This window comes from Lithobates pipiens, unplaced genomic scaffold, assembly GCF_037356315.1.
Source record: "Lithobates pipiens isolate NorthernLeopardFrog02 unplaced genomic scaffold, aLitPip1_a1.2 Scaffold_1, whole genome shotgun sequence".
NCBI lineage: Eukaryota > Metazoa > Chordata > Amphibia > Anura > Ranidae > Lithobates > Lithobates pipiens.
Window position 1 is genome coordinate 191965500 of NW_027507685.1, and position 26922 is coordinate 191992421.

At 42.6% G+C, this 26922-nt stretch overlaps 1 protein-coding gene across 9 annotated transcripts in view; it reads right to left on the reverse strand.

The window, feature by feature from the left end:
* The window catches only part of VSIG4 (V-set and immunoglobulin domain containing 4), an 87636-nt gene extending 61587 nt beyond the window's left edge, over positions 1-26049 (reverse strand). For 6 of the 9 annotated variants that reach the window (XM_077479316.1, XM_077479306.1, XM_077479288.1 and 3 more), the window contains exons 1-4: positions 25916-26049; positions 14308-14658; positions 6302-6352; positions 1718-1774 (exon numbers count right to left, since the gene is read on the reverse strand). In XM_077479316.1, coding sequence (XP_077335442.1) covers positions 1718-1774; positions 6302-6352; positions 14308-14658; positions 25916-25988 — 532 coding nt within the window. In that variant the 5' untranslated portion in view covers positions 25989-26049. The remainder of the gene's footprint in view (positions 1-1717; positions 1775-6301; positions 6353-14307; positions 14659-25915) is intronic. The other 3 variants (XM_077479298.1, XM_077479263.1, XM_077479272.1) reach the window with 1 other exon arrangement.
* Positions 26050-26922: the final 873 nt, after the last annotated feature.

Here is a 26922-nt window from a genome sequence, read left to right on the forward strand (position 1 = left end):
CCAATCGTGTGCAAGCTAAAATGCTGTTTTTTATTTTCCTTGCATGACCCCCTTGGATCTGCAGCGATTTTACTTCTAAGTGCACTTGCAGTGCAAAGTGGATTTTTCCTTTAGTAAATAACCCCCAGTGTGTTTTATGTATTTGACTACGATATGCTCACTTTTTTTTCTTCCCATACATATTTCATATATGACTAATTCTGTGAGAACTATTCTTATAAAGAACTTATAAAAAAAAGAAAAAAGAAAAGAATGCTGGCAGCTGGGTTCCAGCTGCAGAAAATATCATCTAGCACCTTTATAGTGCTTAGGCCCAGGAACAGACGGCAAACTGAGACACAAAGAGGGATTTACTATGCAGCAAACATTCAAAATGTGGCAGTTGAGTTGCAACTGTGGAAACAATGCAAGTTTCGGAGTGTCTCGGAGGGCTACCCTTGAATAAGAGATTTTTATAGTGGTCCCTGTCTTTGGTGATCTGAAGCCTTTGTGCAGGCATTTGAGCATTACAAACCTCATTCATCACAAACTGTCAGAGTCCTCATAAAACACTGTCCTCAACAATCTCACTACATCCATGTACAGTTCACAGGGTTTGGGAAAAGTGAAATATCCCCCTTAAAGCCCTATTTTTCCTATTTTCTGGGGTCAAGTGAGAGACACCTCTCACTTGACCCCAGTAAATTGAATCAGATAGCAGATTCACTTCTGGACCACATTATAGTTGTGTGGAAGGATAAGTCCTTTGCTATCTCTGGCAGCAGACTCTATGCACCACTTTTGTTCAGGACACGAACTAGTATCCCCTTTGGCTGACAACCGTCCAATGACTTCACTGAAGGGATGGCTCTCACAGAACAGGTCCCTAGACGCAGGTCTGTATTCACAGTAGTTAGGAACAGATCCTTCTAGATGCGTCTCCCTCCTAGTCAGCTCTACAGTTGGGTTGCAGCTTTCTGGCCCTCAGGTTGACCACCTGAGGCCGCATGGCAGGCTGTACAGAGGAGGAGCAGCAGCCCCCTTCCTCTAGGACCCCGCTCTCCAGCCAAAGACCCCGTGCACATGCGCTCTAGGCATATATACAGTCACCCAGCATGCCTTGCGGGACCTTCTTCTGACAATGGCCAGAGCTATAAATACGCCTATGCTTCCATTTGTCAAGTTTCCTCCCACTGTATAATATATATGCCTTATCCTACTGGACCAGTTTGAAACAGGCAGACAACATAAGCAGCATCTGAGCACAATGAGCAGACCCTGTCAATGGATTACTGCTCCCTGATAGGCAGAGAGCATCTAAATTTAAAAAATTTAAATAGCTTTCTTGGTAGGCAGGGAAACCCAAAACTATACTCTCTCTATAGCACCTACCTCGGAGGGTGCTACATTAGCAATGTAGAGCCTACACAAGCTGCTTTACATGGGCAAACCAATTAGCAGAAAAACAAAAATAAATGAGGAGCTGGAATTTCCTTTCTTTGATCTACACTGGCAAAAGCACAGGTTCACTGAAGATGCTATAATAAGACATCTTTAACACTAATGCAGCATAGTTATTTGTGCTCCTATTCACTTGTATTTTCTCCCTGTCAAAGCAAAATTGTCACCCCAATTTAAGCTCCCATGAAAGGGCTGACCTGTCTATTGCCTGAGCTCAGGATTTATAACTGCCATAAAAGTTCTGCCAATAAATATTGTTATAGAAAAAAAAACTTACTTGTAGTTACTTTGTCTTCTGCAGTTGTGACTTTGGGTGGTTCTGTAGGTGGTCTTGCTGAGATAATAAAATGTAAATGTAGATTATTTTAACATTTGTAGTGCTACACTGTTAAAAGCAATATAAAGCAAACGATCAAACCCACATTGCAGCAAGTTTAAAGTGGACCTATCATTAGATATTGTTTTAATGTTAATGCAGCAATTTAAGTAATGTGTCAATGTGGCTCTTCCAGGTATTTATTCGCTCGGACAAATATCACAGTACTCTCCCTGACAATTCCTTTATCTTTCCAGAAAGACGGTGCCATCTTTGTGCAGAGTCATCATCTACTTTTCACATATAAAATACTGAAATAATGTATGCCTGCACAGGCAATGTATGCCTGCACTGTACCTTTATTTTAAAGAAATTAGCTTCATATGCATTAAAGAGGAGCTCTAGTCGGTAAATTAAAAAAATGAACTTAAAAGTATTTACAAATACTGTAGCTGCTAACTTTAAATATAAAGGAGACCTTCCTCCAGGGATCCCGTGATGTCGGCACCCAAGCTGACTTGTCCATTGTCTTCGGTTGCAGGTGCCGGCATTGTCAGTAAGGGAAACCGGCAGTGTAGCCTTTATACTTAACATGCAGTTTCCTACTGTGTATGTGCGAGTTGTGCTGCGTTTCCTGAATGGTCCTGCCGTCTTCTGGGACCTCCGTGTGTCCCAGAAGGCAGTGGGAAAAAGGAGAAGGGGCTGGAAATGTCATAGAGCACCAATTGGCGATCTTACCAGGAATTGGGAGTGGGTACCTGTCAAAACTAGGTACCCGCTTCCCCACCCCAAAAAGTGCCAAATGTGCCAGTGGAGGGTGTGTACAAGTGGCACTTCCCCTTTTGGGTAGAGCTCTGCTTTAATAGCCAGAAACCCGCCATAAGCTGTCTCATTAGGATGTGGATGCTTATTTTTAAAAGACGGATGGTTATTTTTAGCCCAATGATTTGAAAATAACAGTCACATAACTCAAAATAAGATTCTTATCTTTGTGTCAGAGCTTTGTGAATTGAGGCTTATGGCCATATCAAAGTACAAAATACGAAAACCCTTTTCCTTCAACCACACTTAAAATGGAACTAAACCCTCCTATCGTTTTCAGACAAGGAAGCTGCCATCTTGGCCTTTGTTTGATCTGCAACTGCCGCGGTGCTGCACGTGTTGTCAGTTATGACACCAGCCATTTAATGGTTTGATAGTTTGGTTGAGAGCACAAGCAAAAGAGACAGTTAGCATTCCTGGCATGCTGAGAATGTAAACCATTAAATCGATGGGTTTAGTTCCACTTTCAAATAGGATTCCTTGATATATATAACGTATATATATATATCTTAAAAAATGCTCCCCCCAAACACCTATAATAACTAACCTGTGTAAGAAAGATCTCTATACTTACCTATTTTTTTTAAGGCCACTCTGGTCTGGTCACATGATTTCCGTGTCAGCCAGTGCGGGCTGCAGGGAAGAGGAGAGAGCACCGACAATGGCTGGTAATGCCTTGGGGAGTGGTGACATCACCCATAGGTTTACTATGGCCTATCCAATGTGAATGCTGCCTCCTCGAACCTGAAGCCAACACTAGCCAAGACAGAGGGGTCATTGCCCTTGTATTTCCTCCTTGACTCAACTCTCATTAGTGGGAACCTCCTCCACTCAAAAAAAATTAGAAAGCTTTCATGGTGCTGTGGGCTCCATTCACAGAACCAGATCGCATGTGGTATTTAGGTGTTTTCTCAAATACCGCATGCGATCCTGAAAATGTCAATTCACTCTTGCTTTATGCAGCCAGGGTTGTGGGGAAGAGGCCCTTGCCCAAAAGCAACCACCATCATGTTGAGGGCATGTGGCCTGGTTTAAAATAGTGAACAAATGGGCGCAAAAAACGTATACAGAAATCCCCAGCATAGCACGAGTATAATATTAATACACCATTAATGAAAGTGTCAAACCAGTCCAGCATACATATAAATAAAACAATAAGGTGATTCAATCTGTCACCTCGCCTCAAGGTGACCTGACAAATCTATAATATTTCTCCGACACCATGCCTCTTAAAAGTGCACTGTGTCGGAGAAATATTATAGAAGATTTGAATCACTATATTGTTTTATTTATATGCATGCTGGACTGGTTTGACATTTTCATTAATGGTGTATTAACCCTTTAAAGTCTACATTTTTCAATGAGCGTGACTCAAAATGTACGCTACCAAACGGTGGAGCAGAACATTAAAGGGTTAATATTATACTCACGCTATGCTGGGGATTTCTGTATAAGTATTTTTCTCCCATTTGTTCACTATTTTATGCTTTATTCATTTTTACACATTTTTGGTGCAGCATTATAATTATCATCATCTCATTTCATTTAATATTTGGTGCCGGTTTCCCTATTAAATATGGCCTGATATGGTTCATACCCCTCCCTTTCCTGACCTTGCTGGGCTGCATTCTTGCATAAGGGTCTGGTAGTCTGGTATGGATTTTTTTTTGGGGGGGGGGATCCCACGCCATTTATTTTTTAAACTTTCCCTCAAAATTCATGTCAGACCCAAAGGGCCTGGATACTTTTTAAATCATAATGATAACAGAAATTGCCCAAATGGCCCTGATAAAAATGTTACATGCCTTAGAATGTTTGGCCTTGGTACAGACACAGAAGGTGGCACACACAGGTTAAAATGGCAATTAAAGGTTAATTTCACACATTTGTGGCTTTTTAAATCACAATGTGAGTGCAAAGCCCCATACACACTATCAGATTTTCTGATGATTTTTTCCTTCAGATTTACCAAAACCATATAATATGAGGTCAAACCTTAGGAGTTTCAATTTGTATGCAATCAGGCAGGCCCTTCTACTACATGGTTTTGGTAAATCTGAAGGAAAAAATCAGCAGAAAATCTGATAGTGTGTATGGGGCTTTAGTGTTTCTGTATAAATAGTCAATGAGTTTGTTAGCTCTCACATGGATGCACCAAACAGGCTAGACACTGAGCCATGAGGAGGTAGAAAATAACAGTCAAAAGACCTGCGTAACAAGGTAATGAAACCGTACAAATATGGAAAAGGATATAAAAAATATCCAAAGCCTTGAATATGTCAGTCAGTACTGTTTAATCACTTATTAAGAAGTGGAACATTAGGGGCTCTTTTGATACGAAGCCAAGGTCAGGTAGATCAACAAAGATTGCAGCCACAACTGGCGGAAGAAAGTAAAAACCCACAGGTAACCGCAGGAGAAATACATGCTTAGCTCCAAAAAGACGGTGTGGTTGTTTTTAAGAGCACAATTCAATGATACTTGAACAAAAAAGAGCTGTATGGTTGAGCTGCCAGAAGGAAGCCTTTACTGCACCAATGCAACAAAAAGCTAATGAGGCATGTAGTAACCAGGCTTTTTTGTGGAACTTGCGCAGTAAAGGCTTCTTTTCGGCAACTTGACCATACAGCTCTTTTTTGTTCAAGTATCATTGTATTGTGCTCCTTAAAAACAACCACACCATCTTTTTCCAGATCAGCTTGTATTTCTCCTGAGGTTACCTGTGAGTTTTTCTTTGTATCCCTAACAGTTCCTGTGGCAGTTGTGGCTGGAATCTTTCTTGATCTACCTGGCCTTGGCTGGGTATCAAGAGAACCCCAAATTTTCCACTTCTTAAGTGATTGAACAGTACTGACTGGCATAGTCAAGGTTTTGGATACCTTTTTATACCCTTATCCATATTTGTAAAGTTTCATTACCTTGTTACGCAGGTCTTTTGACTGTCCTTTTCTACCTCCTCATGGCTCAGTGTCTAGCCTGCTTAGTGCATCCAGGTGAGAGCTAACAAGCTCATTGACTATTTATACACAGACACTAATTGTGATTTAAATCAACCTTTAATTGCCATTTTAACTTGTGTGTGCCACCTCCTGTGTCTGTGCCAAGGCCAAAGATTCCAGGCTATGTAAACTTTTTATCAGGGCCATTTGGGTGATTTCTGTTATCATTATGATTTTAAAATGATCCAAAAAAACATGTGATAATAAATGTCTTCATGTGATTGCTCTCCGTAAATAAAAGACAGTTTTTTGTATGATTAGCCATATTTTCAATTTTAATGGCAAAATTTTACAATTTCTGCCAGGGTATGCAAACGTTTGAGCACAACTGTATTAAAAATGATACTGTTGCTGTATACTGTGACATGTCAGAAATGTATTCATGCAGACTCGTAAAGCTAATAAAAGGTCCACTTTAAACGAACATTCAAAGCTTCAGTGAACACGTGTACATACAGTATATACAAACATGTACAAACTATGTAAATTGACGTTTGTCATATGCACAAGAACGTTCTTCTAGGACACATAAGGTGGAGTGCTTATTCAAACCTTCACAGAGTAACAAATATACATGACTGACCACACACCGCTCTACCACAGTTCACAAAGAATAAAACAAACGTCCCAAAACGCGTATGTCTAGCAGCAAAGCGGTTAAGCAAATAGCACATAGTATATAAAGTTGCACAAGCAAGGGATATCCTTCTAGGGAATGAATTACTTGTCCAGAAATCATCTTCTTCATTGTCCACACCTCCCTTTTCATTTTTTTCTGCGATACCAGAACACATATGTTATTAAAAATTATTGCAGTAGCTAAGATCAGAAATATACATTTGGTTAAACTTTTAGGAACATAAAAAAAGTGATTCAATTTTAAAAGCTGAACTCTGGGCACAAAAAACTATAACTATAAGTATACAGTGGCGAAAAACAATTATTTGTATTTGATCCCCTGCAGATTCACCCACTTACAAAGAAAGTAAGAAATAAAGGGTCTATAATTGTTAACATAGGTGTATTTTAACCAGCTGCCGACCAGCGGCAGAATGGCACAGGTAGGTGACTCGCTGTCATGTTACGTCGCTCCTTAAGGCATCCACTAGGGGCACACACACGCCGCCGGAGGCGAGAACAGGCGCCTGCAGCTCGCCCCCCGGAGCCGATGCGAGTGTCCGGTGGTCTTGATGACCGCCAGGCTCCTGCGTTCGCTCATAGCACGGCGTCAACTGGGATCTCTGTGTGTAAACACAGAGATCCCGATTCTCTGAGGGGAGAAGTGACAGATCGTCTGTTCATACAGAGTATGAACAGCGATCTGTCATCTCCCCTAGTCAGTCCCCCCCCTTCAGTTAGAACACACACTAGGGAACACAATTAAACCCCTTGATCGCCCTATAGTGTTAACCCCCTCCACTGCCAGTGTCATTCTTAGCCCTTGTACACACGGTCGGAGATTCCGACAACCAAATCCGTCGGATTTTGTCCGTCGGATCTTGTCCGAAACTGTTGCATACACACGGTCGGACAAAGTTGACGAAAAATCCGATCTTTCAGAACGTGATGACGTAATTTCGTTACGATGGGACTACGTTCAGGCTAGTAGCATATAGCTTTGATGTAGGAATTTGATCTGAGCATGCGTGGCACTTTGTCCGATCGGAATTCTCTACACATGATCGGAGTATGTCCTATCGGACCAGTTTGTCGGAAAATATTTCCAGCAAGTTGGAAAATTTGGTCCGACGGATATTCCGACGGAAACAGTCCGATGCATACCACACACAGTCGGATTATCCGACAACACGGTCCGATAGGACACATTCCGACGGATTCTCCGACCGTGTGTACAAGGGCTTACAGTAACCCCTTCCTGACCAGAGCACTTTTTGCGATTCAGCACTGCATCGCTTTAACTAACTATTGCGCAGTTGTGCAACGTTGTACCCAAACAAAATTGATGTCCTTTTTTCCCACAAATAGAGCTTTTTTTTGGTGGTATTTGATCATCTCTACGGTTTTTATTTTTTGCGCTATAAACAAAAAATGAGCAACAATTTTGAAAAAAACCACCATTTTGTACTTTTTGCTGTAATATCCCCATTTTTTTTCTTTTAAAAAAGCTATTTTTTCTCAATTTAGGCCCATATGTATTCTTCTACATGTATTTGGTAATAAAAATTGCAATAAGTATATATTGGTTTGCGCAAAAGTTATAGCGTCTACAAAATAGGGGATAGATTTATAGCATTTTTATTATTTTTTTTACTAATAATGACGGTGATCTGCGATTTTTATCATGACTGTGACATTATGGCGGACACATCGGACAATTTTGACATATTTTTAGGTCCATTGGTATTAATACAGCGATCTGTGCTATAAAAAGGCATTGATTACCCACTTGCCGGCCAGCGCATGGCGATGTACGTTGGCACAATGGCACTGCTGCGTAAATGGGCGTACCTGTATGTCCCCTTTATGACGCAGCATTGTGGGCGTGCGGGTGCCCTGGTGCATACCTAGTGAGCGTGCCTGCGGGTCCTGCAGACTCGATGTCCACCGGGGGCCCCCCGATTGTGACATGGAGCAGCAGAATGGGGAGATGCAAATGTAAACAAGGCATTTCCCTATTCTGCTCCCTGTCATCGTCGTCGGGAGCAGTGATCTGTGTCATGTTGTAGTGAGCCCACCCCCCCAAAGTTAGAGTCACTCCCTAGGACACACTTAACCCCTTGATCGCACCCTAGTGTTTAACCCCATCCCTGCCAGTGTCATTTACACAGTAATCAGTGCCTTTTTATAGCACCGATCGCTGTATGAATGTCACTGGTCCCAAAATAGTGTCAAAAATGTCCAATGTGTCCGCCACAATGTCACAGTCCCGATAAAAAAAGGTCACGACAATGACCCAAAACATACTGTCAAGGCAACAAAGGAGTGGTTCAAGAAAAATCACATTAAAATCATGGAGTGGCCTCATCAATCTCCAGACCTTAATCCTATAGAAAATGTATGGAGGGAGCTGAATCTTCGCGTTGCCAAGAAACCTTAAGGATTTAGGGAAGATCTGTAAAGAAGAGTAGACCACAATCCCTCCTGAGATGTGTGCAAACCTGGTACCCTACTACAAGAAACGTCTTACCTCTGTGCTTGCCAACAAGGGTTTCTCCACCAAATACTAAGTCATGTTTTGCTTGGGGATCAAATACTTATTTTACTCACTGAACTGCCACTCAATTCATAACATTTGTATCATGTGTTTTTCTGTATTTTTGGTTGATATTCTGGCTCTTTCATTTAAAATACACCTATAAAAATGATAGACCCCTCATTTCTTTCTAAGTGGGCAAACTTACAAAATCTGCTGGGGATCAAATAATTATTTTCCGCCACTGTATTCCTTAACAGCTGCAAAGGATGTAAATCCACTTTGTGTGCATCCGATCCCTTTGCAAACACTGGTATTACCTTGTAAAGCAACAAAGATATAATCACTGTGCTGTAAATAACCCTGTGCAGAGCTGTGGGAGGGGCTCAGCAGGCCTCAACCTCCACAGAAAACTACAAAAGGGGTGGAGTCAAGACCAGTCACCCTGCACAAGGAAAAAGAGCGCAGCAGAGACCGGTCTTTATTACAGGAAGGACAAAAATCTCACACTGGATTACTGCACAGATCTGTAGGAAATACACAAAGCACGCCAAGATTCAGGGAAGAATATTTGATTATCCCAGAGTTCAGCTTTAGGGCTCATTCACATGTGCAGCTATTATTGTTGCCCCACTGAAAAGCAATCCACAGTGAATCAATTTTCAGAGGGCGTTTGACAGGAGGTAAGGAGGCCACATATTCCCTCACAGTGGCAAGGTGGTTGCAACATGGCCCCATTTACTTGAATGGGCCGTGTTCGGCTGTAGTACCACCAGCTGAATGAGACATACTCTGATTTTTGCAAAGCATCACAGCCACAGCTTGTGTACTGAGTGGCTACATTTCTGTGTTTTAGGTGGGTGGTTGGGGGCAGCAAAACCATGGCTCAACCACCTGCTTTTATCGACCCCTAGCTGCTCATGTAAACAAACCCTTGAAATAGGTGTAAGACAAATCACAAAATGTCATATTAGCTTGTTAATGTAATTTCAAAAATCAATTTTTGTTTTTATTTTTTTTTAAATCCGCAGCTTTCATTTAAATAATACCTTCTGATCCTGCCATTGAGTCAGATCCCTACTTTTTTTCATCTCCTGCAGCCTCTGTTCAACCATTTCCTATCTACAGACACTCCAGTGATGGCTGCATGGCATTTCCTGATCGCAACAATAATAGGTCATATGTAAAGTATATTGATATGACCACTTGTAGGTTCCATAGGAAGCCCATGGGATAGGGTGACAACATAAGAACACAATTGGCAGACAGAGATAGAGAGTTGTCACCCTAAACAGGAAGTGCCTGAACAAGGCCAGATATCATTTTAAAATAAGCTGCAGAATTAAAACGATTACAAAGACCTCTTGAAATGACAATACGATGGCAAGGTTTAATGATTGGGTTTATTTAAAAAATCCGTAGATTACAGAGAGGAAAAGTTTAGTACCAGACAAATCAATTTGCTTTCTTATTAGTTTAGAGCAGTAAGATAATGAAGATATGTATGGTTACGGTATAATGCATTTAGAGCTTTACCTAAATCAGTGGTCTCCAAACTATGGCTGAGGGTTGGATGTGGCTCTTTGCTTGCATTTACCTGGCCCTTGAAGCACCATTCCTCCCAATTATAAACTATTTCTCTGATTGGCCTCAACAATGGGGCATAATTACTTCCCCTGTCACCAACAATGGGGCACTATTCCTTCCACTGACACCAACGTTGGGACACTACCCTTTCATTGACACCAACAATGGGGCACTACTCCACCCACGGACACCAACGATGGGACATATCTCCCAACTTTACTTCCCAATTTTTTCAGATGGGAAGGAGGGGCAACTATTAGTAAAAGTATTTGGGCATAATAATCACCCTCTGCCATGCCCCCTTAAAGGAGCATTATACAAAAAAAGATTGGTTAAACCAGTAAGTGCTTTTTTACTACAACTATTCATTTAAATTGGCTTTGAAATGCACAAATGCAACAATTCAGAAGCTGGATGAAATGTTTAGCATTGTAAAGACATTTTGAAGGATAAATAGTATATTTTATATACAACTATATAGATCAGACCAAAATGAAGGACGAAAGATGGACAGCGGGTTCCAAATCAGGGACAGTCCTTTGAAAATAGGGACAGTTGGGGGCTATGGATGGGATACTATTCCTCCCAGTGACTCCAACAATAGAGCACTATTCCTTCCACCAACACCAACAGTGGGACACTATCCATTCCATTCCATTGACGCCAACAATGGAGCACTATCCATTCCATTGACACAAACAATGGCGCACTATTCCTTCCACTGACACCAATGATGGGCACTACTCTTCCATTGACACCAACAATGGGGCACTATTCCTTCCACTGACACCAATGATGGGCACTACTCTTCCATTGACACCAACAATGGGGCACTATTCCTTCCACTGAAATCAACGATGGGGTACTATTACTCCCATTGACACCAATGATAAGGCACTATTCCTCCCACTGTAAATAATGGTATATAAACAGTGATTATAGAATAACTATTATAACTATAAGTGAGAATGAAAACATATAAAATCAAGTGACAAGAAACAGGAATAAATCATTGTGACCCTACAGTGAAAATTTCAATATAATAGTAAATAATCATATTCAATAATCAAAGTGATAAGTGCTCCAAATAAAGCACATCTGTGTTCCAAGACAATGACTGGTGCCATGCACCACACTCACCTCTTGTGACCCCACTCACCAGATATCATAGACCCTCAGCTTTGCAGTCTGATATAAAAAATGCTGTGATCAATAAGATCTGGTATATGCTGAATGGATATGCAAAGGAGCCTCTTCAAAAGTTGTTCTGGGACTTTCAGAGTAAAATGACCAAACTCAAGGAACGGGGAGAAAGAGAAAGGACTAATAGTGAAGTACTGTTGATTTGGAGCTTATCACTTTGATTATTGAATATGTTTATTTAATACTATATTGAAATTATCACTGCAATTTTACATTGTGAGGTTTAGTACCTTTTGTGACAGCTGTTAGGTCTTTTATATTTCAAGGTTTACATTGATATCCTGCAAGCGCTGTTTATATATATTTTTTACACTATTCCTTCCAATGACACCAATGAAAGGACACCATTCCTTCCACTGACAGCAACAGGTGGCCACTTTGATAAAAGAAAAATGTGGCGCTCACTCAATGAGCAATAATATCAAGGAAATAACTATAATTAATAATATTCAAATACACAAAGTGCACAAAATAACCTGAACTTTACTCACCATAAGGTGCCATATTAAAGTGACAGTGCAACACAATAAATATAATAGTGCTCAAATAAACAAAAGTTAATTATAAAGTGCTTGTATGAAGAGAAATTGATTAATCCAAATCGTCAAGGTGCTCAGTCAAAGAAAAGTTCATAAATTAAACTGCAGGTGTGAAAAGAAATCAATCCATCCAGATTATAAACCACTTCCACCATCCGAAGTGTGCTTGTGGTTTGCTCTAGCCTCTCACCTCACAGGAAGACCCCTACAAGTCTAGTTGAGCTTGTATATAATGGGTGTCTCCAGAATCCAAACAGTGAATGCCTATTCCTAGGACCTCCAATCAGAACTCTAATGCGCCGTCTCTGTCAGTCTTGTGGGGGGTTTGGCTTTCCTTTCTGTCCTCTCACCTCCCATAGATTCTGAGAAGATCTGATTTCTACAAACGGCATTCATGGGTTCAATGGTTAACTTTTTCTTAGTCTAAGGATGTGCTCCGGCCATTTGGTGTCGCTGTGTGGAATGGAGGTGGAGTTGGAGGGGTGTAGTATGACCTCCGGCAGTTGGGAGTCTGTGCTAGTTGGCTGTCAGCAACACCCAACTGCCGAAGGTCGTTCTACACCCCTCCACCTCCACCACCATACCTCACAGCGACACCAAACCGCCAGAGCACATGAATGCTGTCTGTAGAAATCAGATCTTCTCAGAATGTATGGGAGGTTAGAGGTTGACAGTGGGAGCAAAGCCCCATATATTGTTTGCCAGTGGGAGGAATGCCCCTTTTATTGGTGGCCAGTGGAAAGGAGGGCCCTTAGTGGTCAGAAGAATGCCCCTAATATTGGTATTCACAGAGAAAAATGGCGCTTACGCTAGAGGTCAGTGGGAAGAATGCCACTCCTATAGATAGCTAAAAAGATCATTAGTGTCATGCAACTGACTATGCAAAGTGGTGTTGGCCTGGAACTATGCAGGCGCCATCCTGATGGGAGGTCAATTGGCCACAGCTCAAGGAACCCCTTTCAGTCTCTGGAGGAACCCTGGTTGTGAATGGCTGTTCTAGGTAAAACATTTTTCTTTCGTTTTGGATAAGAGTAGGGAAGGGTTGACTGATGACAAGCTTTTATTGTCGTGTCCCCGCTTTCTATTTGTGGAGGACTAGATGGGAAATCTTCCAACTGGGATGTCTGTTCCAATGGCACCTATTTGGAGTTTCTCCCGTCTCTTATTTTATTTAGTAGTTTCATCCGCACTCTAGGGAAAAAAACTGTAGGATGGCTTTTACTTCAGGTCTTCTGAGGTTATTCTACTAGCAGCAAAGTAATGGCATAGGGAATGTGGGGGAGGAGCGCTTGTGGTTGGCCCGCTCTGTCAGTTTATTTTATTTTCTTCATCTATGTCCCAGTAAGGATACATGTCTTAACTTCCTTTCTTACACATTTCTCCGCTATTCCTGTTCTGGTAAAAAAAAAATCTAAAAATATTGGATTTCCCCTTATTTCAGTTCCAATGAAAATGGCCACAAAGACAAACAGAGGGGTGAATCTTCCCAGCGGAGACACAGACAAGCAATACAGACCTCCAAAGGGAAGTGGAGGTGACCCTTAGGTCCAGTCTAATGTCTTGGATTTGGCAGTTCTACAAAATAGGGGACCTCCCGAGCAATAGGGGGCACCTGAATTTAGAAATGCATGAATAGATGATCCAAGAAAGAACACCAAACAATCATCTTAAGAGTTTAATGTACTTTAATGCAATCACAGACGACAAAGGTATCCGACATGTGTCAGTGAGCCAAAAATTTACCTTCATGAAGGCTTAAAATGATGTAGCAAAAATGATCTCTTGGATCTGAAATATAGCTCCAGTAGAGGGTCTCAAATAGGAGCAATAGTTACAAATAAGCATGCCTGTGTCCATGGGCAATTGACGTGTGACATCACTTGGCCACGGATACAGGCAAAATCATATGTACACTATTGCTCTTGCTTGTGATCTTTTCTTGGAGCTATATTTTGAGCCCAGTATCGATAGTTTGTGCTACATTGTTTTAGGCCCTGATGAAGAGGGATTTTGGCCCTGAATTGCATTGGCTGCCCTTTTGCCCTCCTGTTACCTGTGATTGTAATAAAGATCATTAGACTTTTGAGATGCTTGAGACTCATTTGGCGTGCTCCTTCCGCTCATCTCTAGAGCAATACAAACCCGACAGGGGTCCCAGCCTCTTGCCTCTCAATCTAAAATTGCACAAAACAATTTGGTCTTAGATACACTTTAGGAAAGCTACCACGTTTATAGGTACACACTTACTTCTAAGGACTTTAAGTATAGTTACGTGTTCTTGCGTTATCAGTTTGCCATTTCTGTCTCTCCCGGTGACTTTGCATTTGAAGTTCCCTCTGTCATCCATGTCCAATCTCTGAAGGGTCAAGGACACATCCCCAGAGGGTGATTTTGATATTACTGCACGGTTTCTGTACTTAGAAAGAGGGATATGGTCTTGTTGATCAGACCTGTATATGACCAGATTGCTTTCAAATTCCCACTCAATCTTGATCATGTCTTCATTATTCGATGCTGTATAGGTGCAGGGTATGACCACTGATTCCCTTCTATAGCCTGTCACTGTCTTATCCATGGTGAGTGAGATGTCACTTAAACCTGGGTGGAGAAAATAAAATAAAATTTGTTAACCACTTGAGCTCTGGAAGGTTTTACCCACTTCATGACCAGGCCATTTTTTTGCTGTTTAGCACTGCGCTACTTTACCTTGTGTGGCACCCCACTAGGGTGATGTTGATGCAGGATTCTGTCCAGATTTTCAGAACTGCCAACACACTAATTGGTCAGGTGTGTGCTGGTCTTTTTGTAGACACCTGAGCAAGGTTTTGGACTCTAGTCTCCCGAGGAGTCATGGCATGCAAGGGAGAAGCCAAAGAGTGCATGTGTGCACTGAGAAAGCCAGAGACCTAAGCCTGAGGGTCAGAGCAACGCATGTCTGTTATCTATATGGACGGTGTTGGTAAGGAAATGGTCTGTAGGAGACAGACGAGAGCCTGAAGTGGAAGGCCTGAGCAGCACTTCTGTTATGTGTAAGCCAAGAGGCTGAATTTGCCCATAAAGTGAAAAAAAAACCCTGCAAGGAAAACTTTGTTTTTGCTCCTGGAACTTTGTTTGAACTTTCTTTAACAAAAGTGGGCCAGCAAGCCCCGAAATAGAAATATTTGGTGTGGACTGTACTCGCTAGTAGGCACTACACTTGAGCTAAATAACCCCCAAACATCACACTGGCAATTTCTTGGTCATGCCACACTACCTAAATAAAAATGTTATCATCTTTTTAAGACAGATAGAGCTTTCTTTTGGTGGCATTTGATCACTGATGTGTTTTTTTATGTTTTATTATATAAACAAAAAAAAGACAACCTTTTGAAAAAAAAACTAAAACATTTTCTAGTTTTGGTTATAAAATACATCCAATAAAATCAAATTTCCTCTTAAAGTTAAGCCAAAATGTATTCCACTACATGTCTTTGGTAAAAAAAAAAAAAATCCCAATAAGTGTATATTGATTGGTCTGTGCGAAAATTATCCACTTGCTCCTGTACATATTCGTCAGCATTTTGAAGATGGATATCTTGGTAACGACAGCAGCTGCTGCCACAACCGAGGTGTCCATCTTTGGAGCCAGCGGTTCTGTGTACGATAATGGTGGTCTCTGTGGTGGATTCGCCATGAGATCACTGTTATCGGCGGCGGGAGAGGGGCCACCCCCCCTTACTGAGGCCGTCAGCAGCGGTAGAGGCGATAAGGACCTGTCAGTGGCTGGGTCTGAGCGAGGCTAAGATGGCCCCCACCCGTCTCCATACCATAGCAGGGCCAAAGCGACGTCAAAACATCACTTCCGCCCATACGTCTTAAAAGCACATTTTTTTCAAATGACAAGATTTTTTTTTCTTTTATTGCATTTAAGTCCAAATATGAGACCTGAGGACTTTTTGACCCCAGATCTCATATTTAAGAGGTCATGTTTTTTCTATTGCAAAGGATGTTTACATTCCTTGTAATAGGAATAAAAGCAACCCAATTTTTTTTTTTTAAAACAATGTAAAAATAAATAAAATCAAACAAAACAAATAAGAATTTTTTTTTTTAAATCGCCCCATCCCGACGAGCTCGCGCACATGAGTAGCGCCTGTGTCAGGTCACCTTGGGGCGAGGTGACAGATGCACACCGTAGGGATCAGGAGTGCACCGCAAGGTTGTGGACCCTAAGGCTGACTGCTGCGGACGGGAGACAGGTCCCACCGGGGTTAGAGCATAAGATTCCCTGGGGCGCGGAGTCTAAGAGCCAGCAGGTGTTCACCAGAGCCTCAAGTGGTGAGGATGGACTTGGCTGCAACTGGCTCCAGGTCGCGACCCCCAGGGTCCCCCAGCTCACACCCACAGTAGGCAACAGGAGGATAGGGATGGTGAGGGACAAAGCCAAGGTCGGGGCCACAAGCAGACAGGAATAGTCAGGGACACGCCAAAAGGTCAGAATCACAGGCAAACAGGGATAGTCAAAGACATGCCAAAGTCGGTAACCGAACAACAGAAGAGCACACGGCAGGTAACAGGAAGCTAACACACAAAGGAATACACAATGGTTGATCAGTGGGGTTGGCCTGCAGTGCACAGGTTAATATAGAGTTCTCTGATAGGAGCTAGGGTGGAGTCATGCCAGAGGATGGATTACAAAAGCAGTCAGGTGTGGGTCGGCTGGTCTCTAGAGATGAACACATGGAAACAGGTAAGCAGACCAACTCTATTGCATAACCATGACAGTACCCTCCCTCTTACGAGGCCTCCCCCTCCCCTGCTTGGGTCCAGGCTTAAAGGGAAACTCCAGATGGAACCTCCTCAACAGACTAGGAGCAAAGACCTCAGATGCAGTGATCCAAGACCTCTCCTCAGGGCCAAACCCTTTCCAATGTACGAGGTACTGAAGAATGCCTTTACGGAGCCGGGAATCCAAAACTTGACTAACCTCGTATTTTAGATTATCCTCAAGGACTGAAACCGAGGTAGGAAGAGGACAAGAGGACTTGAGGACTAAAGGCTTTTTAGGAATGGGTAAGGGCATGAGAAGATCAGGAGCCTGAGCAGGGTCCCCCAGACCCTTAAAGATGAGCAGGGCATCCATAACAGGACCACCAGACTGGGCAGAGGTCAGTGGATCCCTGAGGACAAGTTGGTTAGAAGGTGACATGTCACAAGAGTCAAGCTGGATAGCTGAAACACAAACATAATGCAGAGAACCCTGAGAAAAAGATTGAAACCCCCACCTGGCCGAATGAGGTATTCTATCCAAAGGATGGATTGAGCCTCTTAAACGGGTTTGAATGGACGTAGTAGCAGTAGGGTGAGGCCAGGTCACAGAAGGTCCTGAACAAGAAGCAGGAAGATCATTGGGCATGGGCTGGACTGGCATAACTGGTGCAGAGGCCGACTGACTAATATTGTCAGGTGTAGCGACCATCTCAATCTCATCACAGGGCATAGCAACTGTGGAACTTGCAGACAAGTTAGCCTGGCTGTGCGTCCAAGGGAGATCAGGGACAGGCAAAGGTAAATGGTTATGCAAACTGGAGTGAATGATTGACTCAGGTTCATTGGTGGGCCCCTCATCCAGAGTACCACATGACCTAGAGAGAGCATCAGTCCGACTATTGCAGGACGCATCCCAGAGATCGCTATATACAGCGGGAAGAGCAGAAGATACTGGGATGGTGGTAACAGGAAGTTTCTCTTTTGAGGTACCCTTGAGTAGGCAGGACGAGGAACAGGAGGGACCCCAAGCCAGGATCTGTCCAGCAGACCAGTCAACGTGTGGAGAATGGAGCCGTAACCAAGGAAGACCTAATATGATAGAAGATGAAGCCTTAGGTAAGACACGGAAGGATATCCACTCCTGGTGGAGTGTCCCTACTGACATCTTAACAGGAAGAGTCTGGAAGCGGATAGGGCCCCCTGGGAGAACAGTGCCACCAATCGCCAAGACCACCAATGGTGTTGTAAGGGGCAAAAGGGTAAGTCTCATGGAGGATGCAGTTTCCCAATCCATGAAATTGGCAGCGGCTCCGGAATCCAGATGTGCTGAGACCGAACGAGAGGAAGCACCGACATGAAGCAACACAGAAAGGAGAAGACGAGAAGGTGAAGGTGATATTTCAGGGTCTAATACTCCACCTTCCAGATATATTAGCCTTGAGCGTTTTTCCGGACGAAGAGAACAAGTGTCACGGAAATGACCTTTGGCCCCACAATAGAGGCATAGGCCCAGAGTTCTGCGCCTAGCGCGTTCTTCGGGAGATAACCTTGTCTGGCCCAACTGCATAGGTTCCTCAGCAGGCAGGGGGTGCTCCTTGGATCGAAGAGAAGGGACTGGGGGCTCAGGCTGCCTAAAGAACGGAGACTGCTGGCATCTTTTTTCCAAGGCCCACTCCTGAAAGTGAATATCGATCTGGTTACACAAGGTGATGACACTGTCCAGATCAGCAGGAAGGGATCTTCCTGCTAATTCATCCTTCACTCTATCAGAGAGGCCATGTAAAAAGGTTGCAACTAGGGCCTCATTATTCCAGCTCAATTCAGCTCTGAGGATACGGAACTGAAGAGCATACTGTCCCACAGAAGCAGACTCTTGACGAAGACGTAAAAGAGCTCTAGCCGCTGAGGAGATGCGACCCGATATTCTGAAAAAGTTTCAAGAAATCAGACAGGCTAGAAACCACTGGATCATTCAGTTCCCACAGAGGGACAGCCCAAGCTAGTGCCTTGCTGGACAGGAGGGATATAATATATGCTACTTTCGCCCGATCGGAAAGGAAGTTTTGGGGCTGAAGTTCAAAATGAATTGTGCACTGGCTAAGGAACCCCCTGCAAGCCTTGGAGTCCCCAGAGAAACGAGCCGGAGCTGGTAGTTGTAATGAATGTGTGGCTGCGACTGATGCGATAGGTGCAGCGGCAGATAGCGGTTGAGGTTGTTGAACCAGGGGTCCTAATGAGGCCTGAACCTGTTCAACACGGGATGCCAAATCCTGAAGGAATCGCATCACCTGGGTCTGATGCAATTCTTGGGTCTCAAGTCTGCGAACTAAGCTCTGCAATGGATCATCTGCAGGAAGCGGCACGTCAGCCGGGTCCATGGCTGATCAAACTGTCAGGTCACCTTGAGGCGAGGTGACAGATGCACACCGTAGGGATCAGGAGTGCACCGCAAGGTTGTGGACCCTAAGGCTGACTGCTGCAGACGGGAGACAGGTCCCACTGGGGTTAGAGAGCAAGATTCCCTGGGGCGCGGAGTCTAAGAGCCAGCAGGTGTTCACCAGAGCCTTGAGTGGTGAGGATGGACTTGGCTGCAACTGGCTCCAGGTCGCGACCCCCAGGGTCCCCCAGCTCACACCCACAGTAGACAACAGGAGGATAGGAATGGTGAGGGACAAAGCCAAGGTCGGGGCCACAAGCAGACAGGAATAGTCAGGGACACGCCAAAAGGTCAGGATCACAGGCAAAGAGGGATAGTTAAAGACACGCCAAAGGAACGGAACAACAGAAGAGCACACGGCAGGTAACAGGAAGCTAACACACAAAGGAATACACAATGGTTGATCAGCGAGGTTGGCCTGCAGTGCACACGTTAATATAGAGTTCTCTGATAGGAGCTAGGGTGGAGTCATGTCAGAGGATGGATTACAAAAGCAGTCAGGTGAGGGTCGGCTGGTCTCTAGAGATGAACACATGGAAACAGGTAAGCAGACCAACTCTATTGCATAATCATGACAGCCTGCACATGAAAACGGTTGTCAAATCACACCTGTGAGGTATCGCTGTGATCATTAGCGAGAGCAATAATTCTAGCCCTAGACCTCCTCTGTAACTCAAGACATTGAATAGAATTTTTTAAATGTCGCCTATGGAGATTTTTAAGGGTAAAGGTTTGACGCCATTCCACGAGCCAGCGCAATTTTGAAGCATGACATGTTGGGTAACAATTTACTCGGCGTAACATTATCTTTCCCAATATAAACAAATATTGGGCTAACTTTACTGTTGTCTTATTTTTCTTATTCAAAAATGTGAATCCTTTTTAAAAAAAAGTGTGCTTGTAAGACCGCTGCGCAAATATGGTGTGACAAAAAGTGTTGCAATGACCGACATTTTATTCTCAAGTATAATGTTTGGTGGTTCTAAGTAATTTTCTAGCAAGTTTTTAACTTGTGAACATCGAGTCTGAAAAAGAGGCCCGGTCTTTAAGTGGTTATAGTGTCTACAAACTATGTTATATATACTGGAATTTATGCAACTATAGATGCTATACGAGTAATGGTGGTGGTGATCAGTGACTCATAGTAATACTGTGACAGTATGGCGGCCAATCTAATGTTAACTGACACTGGCTGGGCCTAACGCCACATCTACTTCCCACTTCTAAATTTTTATCAAAAGCACAACCTACCACAACCCTGAACAATTTTATGAAGTCATTTTAATTTATTATAAATGCCCTCCTTTGCAGATATCAAGTTAATGTGTATGTAAGCCCTAAAAATGAACTTCTCTTATTTGCACCCTTTTGATCCAGTAAGGGCAACCTAAACTTGGTTAACAGCATTGACCCGGAACAGTGGGAAGGGAAGGGTGTCATCGCTGCACTTGCATTATGACATTAACTCCTGGGGGTTCACAAATTAAAGTTTCTCTGGAAGTTTACTATATTTAAATATAAATATACCATTGAAAGGTTTAGTTATATTTGTTAAGTAAGTGCAACAGAATACCTATTGATTATACCAGATATTTAGAGATAGCATGTGTCTTGTGCACACTTCTTATGTTATCTCAAGCTGTATGATCATCCCTATCCAGTTCTTATCTTGGACTACTGAATACATAGTTCCTATTCTGTGGAGACGAGTAGGGGTGGTTCTGTAGTTTAACAAAAAAACAACTGGGCAGCGCTGGCAGCATTTAGTGTTGTCAACCCACAATAGAACAATTGGAAGCATTTCTGCAAAATCAACAGGTATTTTCCTGTACTTGTAGGGTCTATAAAGTGGTAAAAACATGGGAAATGTACATGTATTGCATAGATGTTACAGTACCTGAGTTTTTTTTTTTTTACCCTAAATAATGCTTTGATACATTTGCTGTTTAGGCAGAACTCCAGGCATAAGTACTCTGAGATAAGTGTCATGGCACCTAGGGTCCATCCATATCAGCCTGGGGTTAGAAGATGTGGGCTGACTGATGCGGGTCTAATAGTGAAGAGGAGGTCATGTTGGATAGAAGGCGAGTATTGCAGCAAAGGCTGCTCATTTAATTTTAATACTGATGGCCTCTGAGTTTTTACCTAAAAAAAATTAAAAAGTCTTTTTTTGGTAATACTTTCTGTTTTTTCACCCCTATATACCATCTGACAAGTTGCTTCATTAAAACCAGTCCAGTTATTTCCAAGCTCTTGTTCCATCAACTCCTTTTACTATATTGCAATTGCAGGGAACACTAAGGGCATCAAAAGAATGATAATGGATGTAGCTATGAAGATCTATAGGGCATTGTTTATAAATGAATTGGTTCTATGTCTAGCAAAACTGGAAATACTCGGGGAATTCTACAATATTATTTCCTGCTTTTAATTGTCTTTTGATAAAGAGCTGATATTGTATGAAGGAAACAGAAAAAGTACGCTTAAGGCAGGAACATTCATTATCTTCACTTTTGTCCTATACTGCCTGCATACCAAATAATTAAGGCATATATAAACCATAACAATGAACTTCTCTTATTTGCTTCCGTTTTGGTCTGTTAAATATACAATTGAAAGTGTTTTGTTACATCTGTTCAAAAGTGCTAAAAACTACTAGAGATGAGCCCGATGTTCGAGTCGAGCGCAAGACAGGTGTTCGCCTGTTCGCGGAACAGAGAATAATATGCGGTGTTCGCGGCAAATTTGAAAGCCGCCGGAACACCGTTAAAGTCTATGGAACACTAACATGAAAAACCTAAAGTGCTCATTTTAAAGATTTATATGCAAGTTATTGTCATAAAAAGTGTTTAGGGACCCGGGTCCTGCCCCAGGGGACATGTATCAGTGCAAAAAAAGTTTTTAATGCTTGAAGTGAAACAATAAAAATGAAATATTCCTTTAAATATCATGCGGGGGGGGGGGGGGGGGGGTGTCCTTAGTATGCCTGTAATGTGGCACATTTTCAACAATACCACAGCAAAATGACATTTCTAAAGGAAAAAATGTCATTTAAAACTGTAAAGAATTGTCAATATAGATTAAACTCATTAAAAAAAAAACAGCCTGGGTCCCCCCCCCCCCCACTCAATTACCAGGCCCTTTGGTATGAATATTAAGGGGAATCCCGATTCAAAATGTAAAAAAAAATCCATACCAGGCCAGGCCCTTCAGGTCTGATGTGGAAATTAAGGGGAACCCTGGGACAAAAAAAAAAGGCATAAGCCCCCCCCCCCCCAAATCCATACCAGAACTGAATGGGCTGGTATGGATTTTACGGGGAACCCTGCGCCAAAATAAACAAAAAATGGAGTAGGGGTCCCCCTCAAAATCTATACCAGACCCTTATCTGAGCACACAAGCTGGCAGTCCGCAGGAAAAGAGGGGGGATGAGAGAGCGCCCCCCAAACCGTACCAGGCCACATGATCTTAACATGGGGAGGGTGCTTTGGGGTCTGACCCAAAAGCATCTTGTCCCCATGTTGATGGGGACAAGGGCCTCATCCCAACAACCCTTGCCCAGTGGTTGTGGGGGTATGCAGGTGGGGGATTATCAGAATCTGGAATCCCCCTTTAACAAGGGGACCCCCAGATCCTGGCCTCCCCCCATGTGAAATGGTAATGGGGTACATTGTACCCCTACCATTTCACAAAAAAGTGTCAATAATGGTAAAAAAAGACAAGAGACAGCTTGGGACAAGTCCTTTATTACAAAATTAAAAAATAAAAATGTCCCTGTGATGTAATTCATGCCACCCGACAGACTGAAAAGATTAAAAAAAAAAAACAGTGACCATTCTGCCTCCAAGGGAGACTCCCGCCAATTGATGTTTCTTCTCTGTGGCAGTTCTTATATAGCTGAGGGTGACCTCGCCCACCTCTGACACCATGGGGAAGCCCCCGTGGTGTCAGACAGGGGGAACCCTACGCCATTTTTTTTAACATTTTGCACAGGGTTCCCCTTAATATTTATACCAGACCCAAAGAGCCTGTAACTGGACTGGGGGGGGGGGGGACCATGCCCTTTTTTTCCAATGAGTTTTATCTATATTGCCGAGACCCGACAATTCATTACAGCCGTGTTCAGTTTTAAATGACAATTTTTCCTTTAGAAATGTCATTTTGCTGTGGTACTGTTCTAAACATGGGAAAAATGCGCTACTTTACAGGCATACTATAGACACCCTACAGGCACAATATTTAAAGGAATATTTCAATTTTCTTGTTTCACTTTAAGCATTAAAAAAAAATCACTGTTCCTGAAAAAACTGCCGTTTTTGCATTGATACAATATCACACAAAATTGAGTACACCCCCCACGTTTTTGTAAATATTTTATTATATCTTTTCATGTGACAACATTGAAGAAATGACACTTTGCTACAATGTAAAGTAGTGAGTGTACAGCTTGTATAACAGTGTAAATTTGCTGTCCCCTCAAAATAACTTGACACACAGCCATTAATGTCTAAACCACTGGCAACAAAGGGGAGTATACACCTAAGTAAAAATGTCCAAATTGGGCCCAATTAGCCATTTTCCCTCCCCTGTGTGATGTAACTCGTTAGTCTCAGGTGTGAATGGGGAGCAGGCATGTAAAATTTGGCTTTATCGCTCTCACTCTCTCATACTGGTCACTGTAAGTTCAACATGTCACATCATGGCAAAGAACTCTCTGAGGATCTAAAAAAAATAATTGTTGCTCTACATAAACATGGCCTAGGCTATAAAAAGATTGCCAAGGCCCTGTAACTGAGCTGCAGCACGGTGGATACAGCAGTTTAACAGGACAGATTCCACTCAGAACAAGCCCCGCCATGGTTGACCAGAGAAGTTAAGTGCACGTGCTCAGCGTCATATCCAGAGGTTGTCTTTGGGAAATAGACGTATGAGTGCTGCCAGCATTGATGCAGAAGTTGAAGGGGTGGGGGGGTCAGCCTGTCAGTGCTCAGACCATACGCCGCACACTGCATCAAACTGGTCTGCATGCCTGTCACCCCAGAAGGAAGCTTCTTCTAAAGATGATGCACAAAAAAGCCTGCAAACAGCTTGCTGAAAACAAGCAGACTAAGGACATGGATTACTGGAACCATGTCCTGTGGTCTGATGAGACCAAGATAAACTTATTTGGTTCAGATGGTGTCAAGTGTGTGTGGCGGCTACCAGGTGAGGAGTACAAAGACAAGTGTGTCTTGCCTACAGTCAAGCATGGTGGTGGAAGTGTCCTGGTCTGGGGCTGCATGAGTGCTGCCGGTACTGGGGAGCTACAGTTCATTGAGGGAACCATGAATGCCAACAAGTACTGTGACATACTGAAGCAGAGCAATATCCCCTCCCTTCAGAGACTGGGCTGCAGGGCAGTATTCAAAACATAACGACCCCGAACACACCTCCAAGGCGACCACTGACTTGCTAAAGAAACGGAGGGGAAAGGCGATGGACTGGCCAAGTATGTCTGCAGACCTAAACCATATTGAGCATCTGTGGGGCATCCTCAAATGGAAGGTGGAGGAGCACAAGGTCTCTAACATCCACCAGCTCTGTGATGCGGTCATGGAGGAGTGGAAGAGGACTCCAATGGCAACCTGTGAAGCTCTGGTGAACTCCATGCTCAAGAGGGTTAAGGCAGTGCTGGAAAATAATGGTGACCGCACAAAATATTGACACTTTGGGCCCACTTTGGACATTTTCACTTTCACTAGACATTAATGGCTGTGTGCTGAATTATTTTGAGTTGGAGGAAATTTACACTGTTATACAAGCTGTACACGCACTACTTTACATTGTAGCAAAGTTTAATTTCTTCAGTGTTGTCACATGAAAAGATAAGAAAATATTTAGAAAAATGCAAGGGGTGTACTCACTTTTGTGATATACTGTAAATGAATCTACTTTTATCTATCCTGAACCTCTTCTTGTGCCAAAAAGGTCCCTCAATGTCCTCATTATTTTTTGTCAAACAAAAAAATAAAACAGACAGTGGAACTAAAAGGAAAATCAAAAAACGTAGAGCAACAGTAGCATACTAATCAAATGCACAAAAAACAATGCAAAACACTACATTAAATAAACAACATTGCCCCAAATGCACTTACCTTTTATTGATCCCAGATATTTTTTGTTCAAAATGTACACATGGTATCATTCATATCAGTCACTACCCTCAAAATGCTTACAGTCCAAGGACCCCACCTTACATACTAGGGCCAATTAAGACAGGATTTAATTTGCCTACCAATATGTCTTTGCAGCGTCCAAATCCTAAATAAAAAAATATATATTTTTTTTAAATTTTCAAGCAATTTTTGGGTTAACATGAGACCAGGCCACTTGGGTTCTTCAACACCAAACTCATCAACCCATGTCTTTACTGAGCTGGCTTTGTACACAGTGGCACAGTCATGATGCAACGCGGAAGGGTCTTCCCCAAACTACTACCACAGGGTGGAAGAGCCAAATTGTCTAAAATGTCTTTGTATATTGTAGAATTAACACCAGAGTCACCTAAACGCAATTATTTGGAGAGGGGTCCACATGCTTTAGTCGAAATGGACAATTTCCCAATTAGATCATCACCATTTGTGATAACAAAATGTTATACTAAAGTAGATAAAAGAATTTGTAACTCACCACTTCTAAATCCATAGACGAAGACAAAGACAAACAGCCACTCGACGTGCCCCATCATGCTTCGATGTGCCATTTTACTTCCCAACTAAGTTTGTGCTGCAATGACAACAAACACAGCAATGCTTCCTTTTTTGTTTTTCTCTTATGTCATCTGTTTAGGACCTCATGATATGGTTTCCTTCCTTTTTTGGATTCTTTACTAGATAGCAAAAAGCTGCGTTTCAAAATGTCACAGATTTCAACAATTTTGGGTTCAAGGCTTAGTTCACCTTTATTAAACTGACTGCATGTACTGTACATTTCTTCTTACATTGTGCAATATGCATCACAAAATTTGGTTTATAAATGAAAGCTGACCTTAAGTGAAAATGCTTTTTTGGAAACCTCAAAATAAAAACCACACAAGAGAAGCTGAATAAACCTATCACCAATATTTTTTGCTTAGAGCTTATGATAATTGTCCAAATTTTTACAGCCACAAAACTTATGAAAGTCAGAGCCTGGAAAACTCCCCATTCTAAAGCCGGCCATACATGGATCAAAATTTGGCTGGTTCAGTAGGGACAGACCAAGTTTCGATCCTTGTATGGGCAGGGTGGCTGTCCAGAAGTTGATCTACCATTTGATGACTTCTGTACAACCACTCTGTCGGATTTTTCTTACTTGGCCAGTGTGACTGGCTATAGTCGGCAGCACTGATCAATGAAGGAACAAGGAAAGGGGATCACATTTTGAGCCATCTACTGTATGGGCAGGGTCTACGGACTGACTTCTGTACAACCACCCTATCGGGTATTTCCTAATTAGTTAGTGCGGCTGGCTATAGCTGGCAGCACAGATCAATGTATTCTGAAGGTGGGGAAGTCTCCCTCGCTGCCAGAATGAGGAACGGGGTCAAATTTTGATTAATGTATGGGCAGGGTCTACTGGTTGACTTCTGTACAACCACCCTGTTGGGTTTTCCCTAATTGGTTAGTGGCTTCTGTACAACCATCCTATTGATCAGT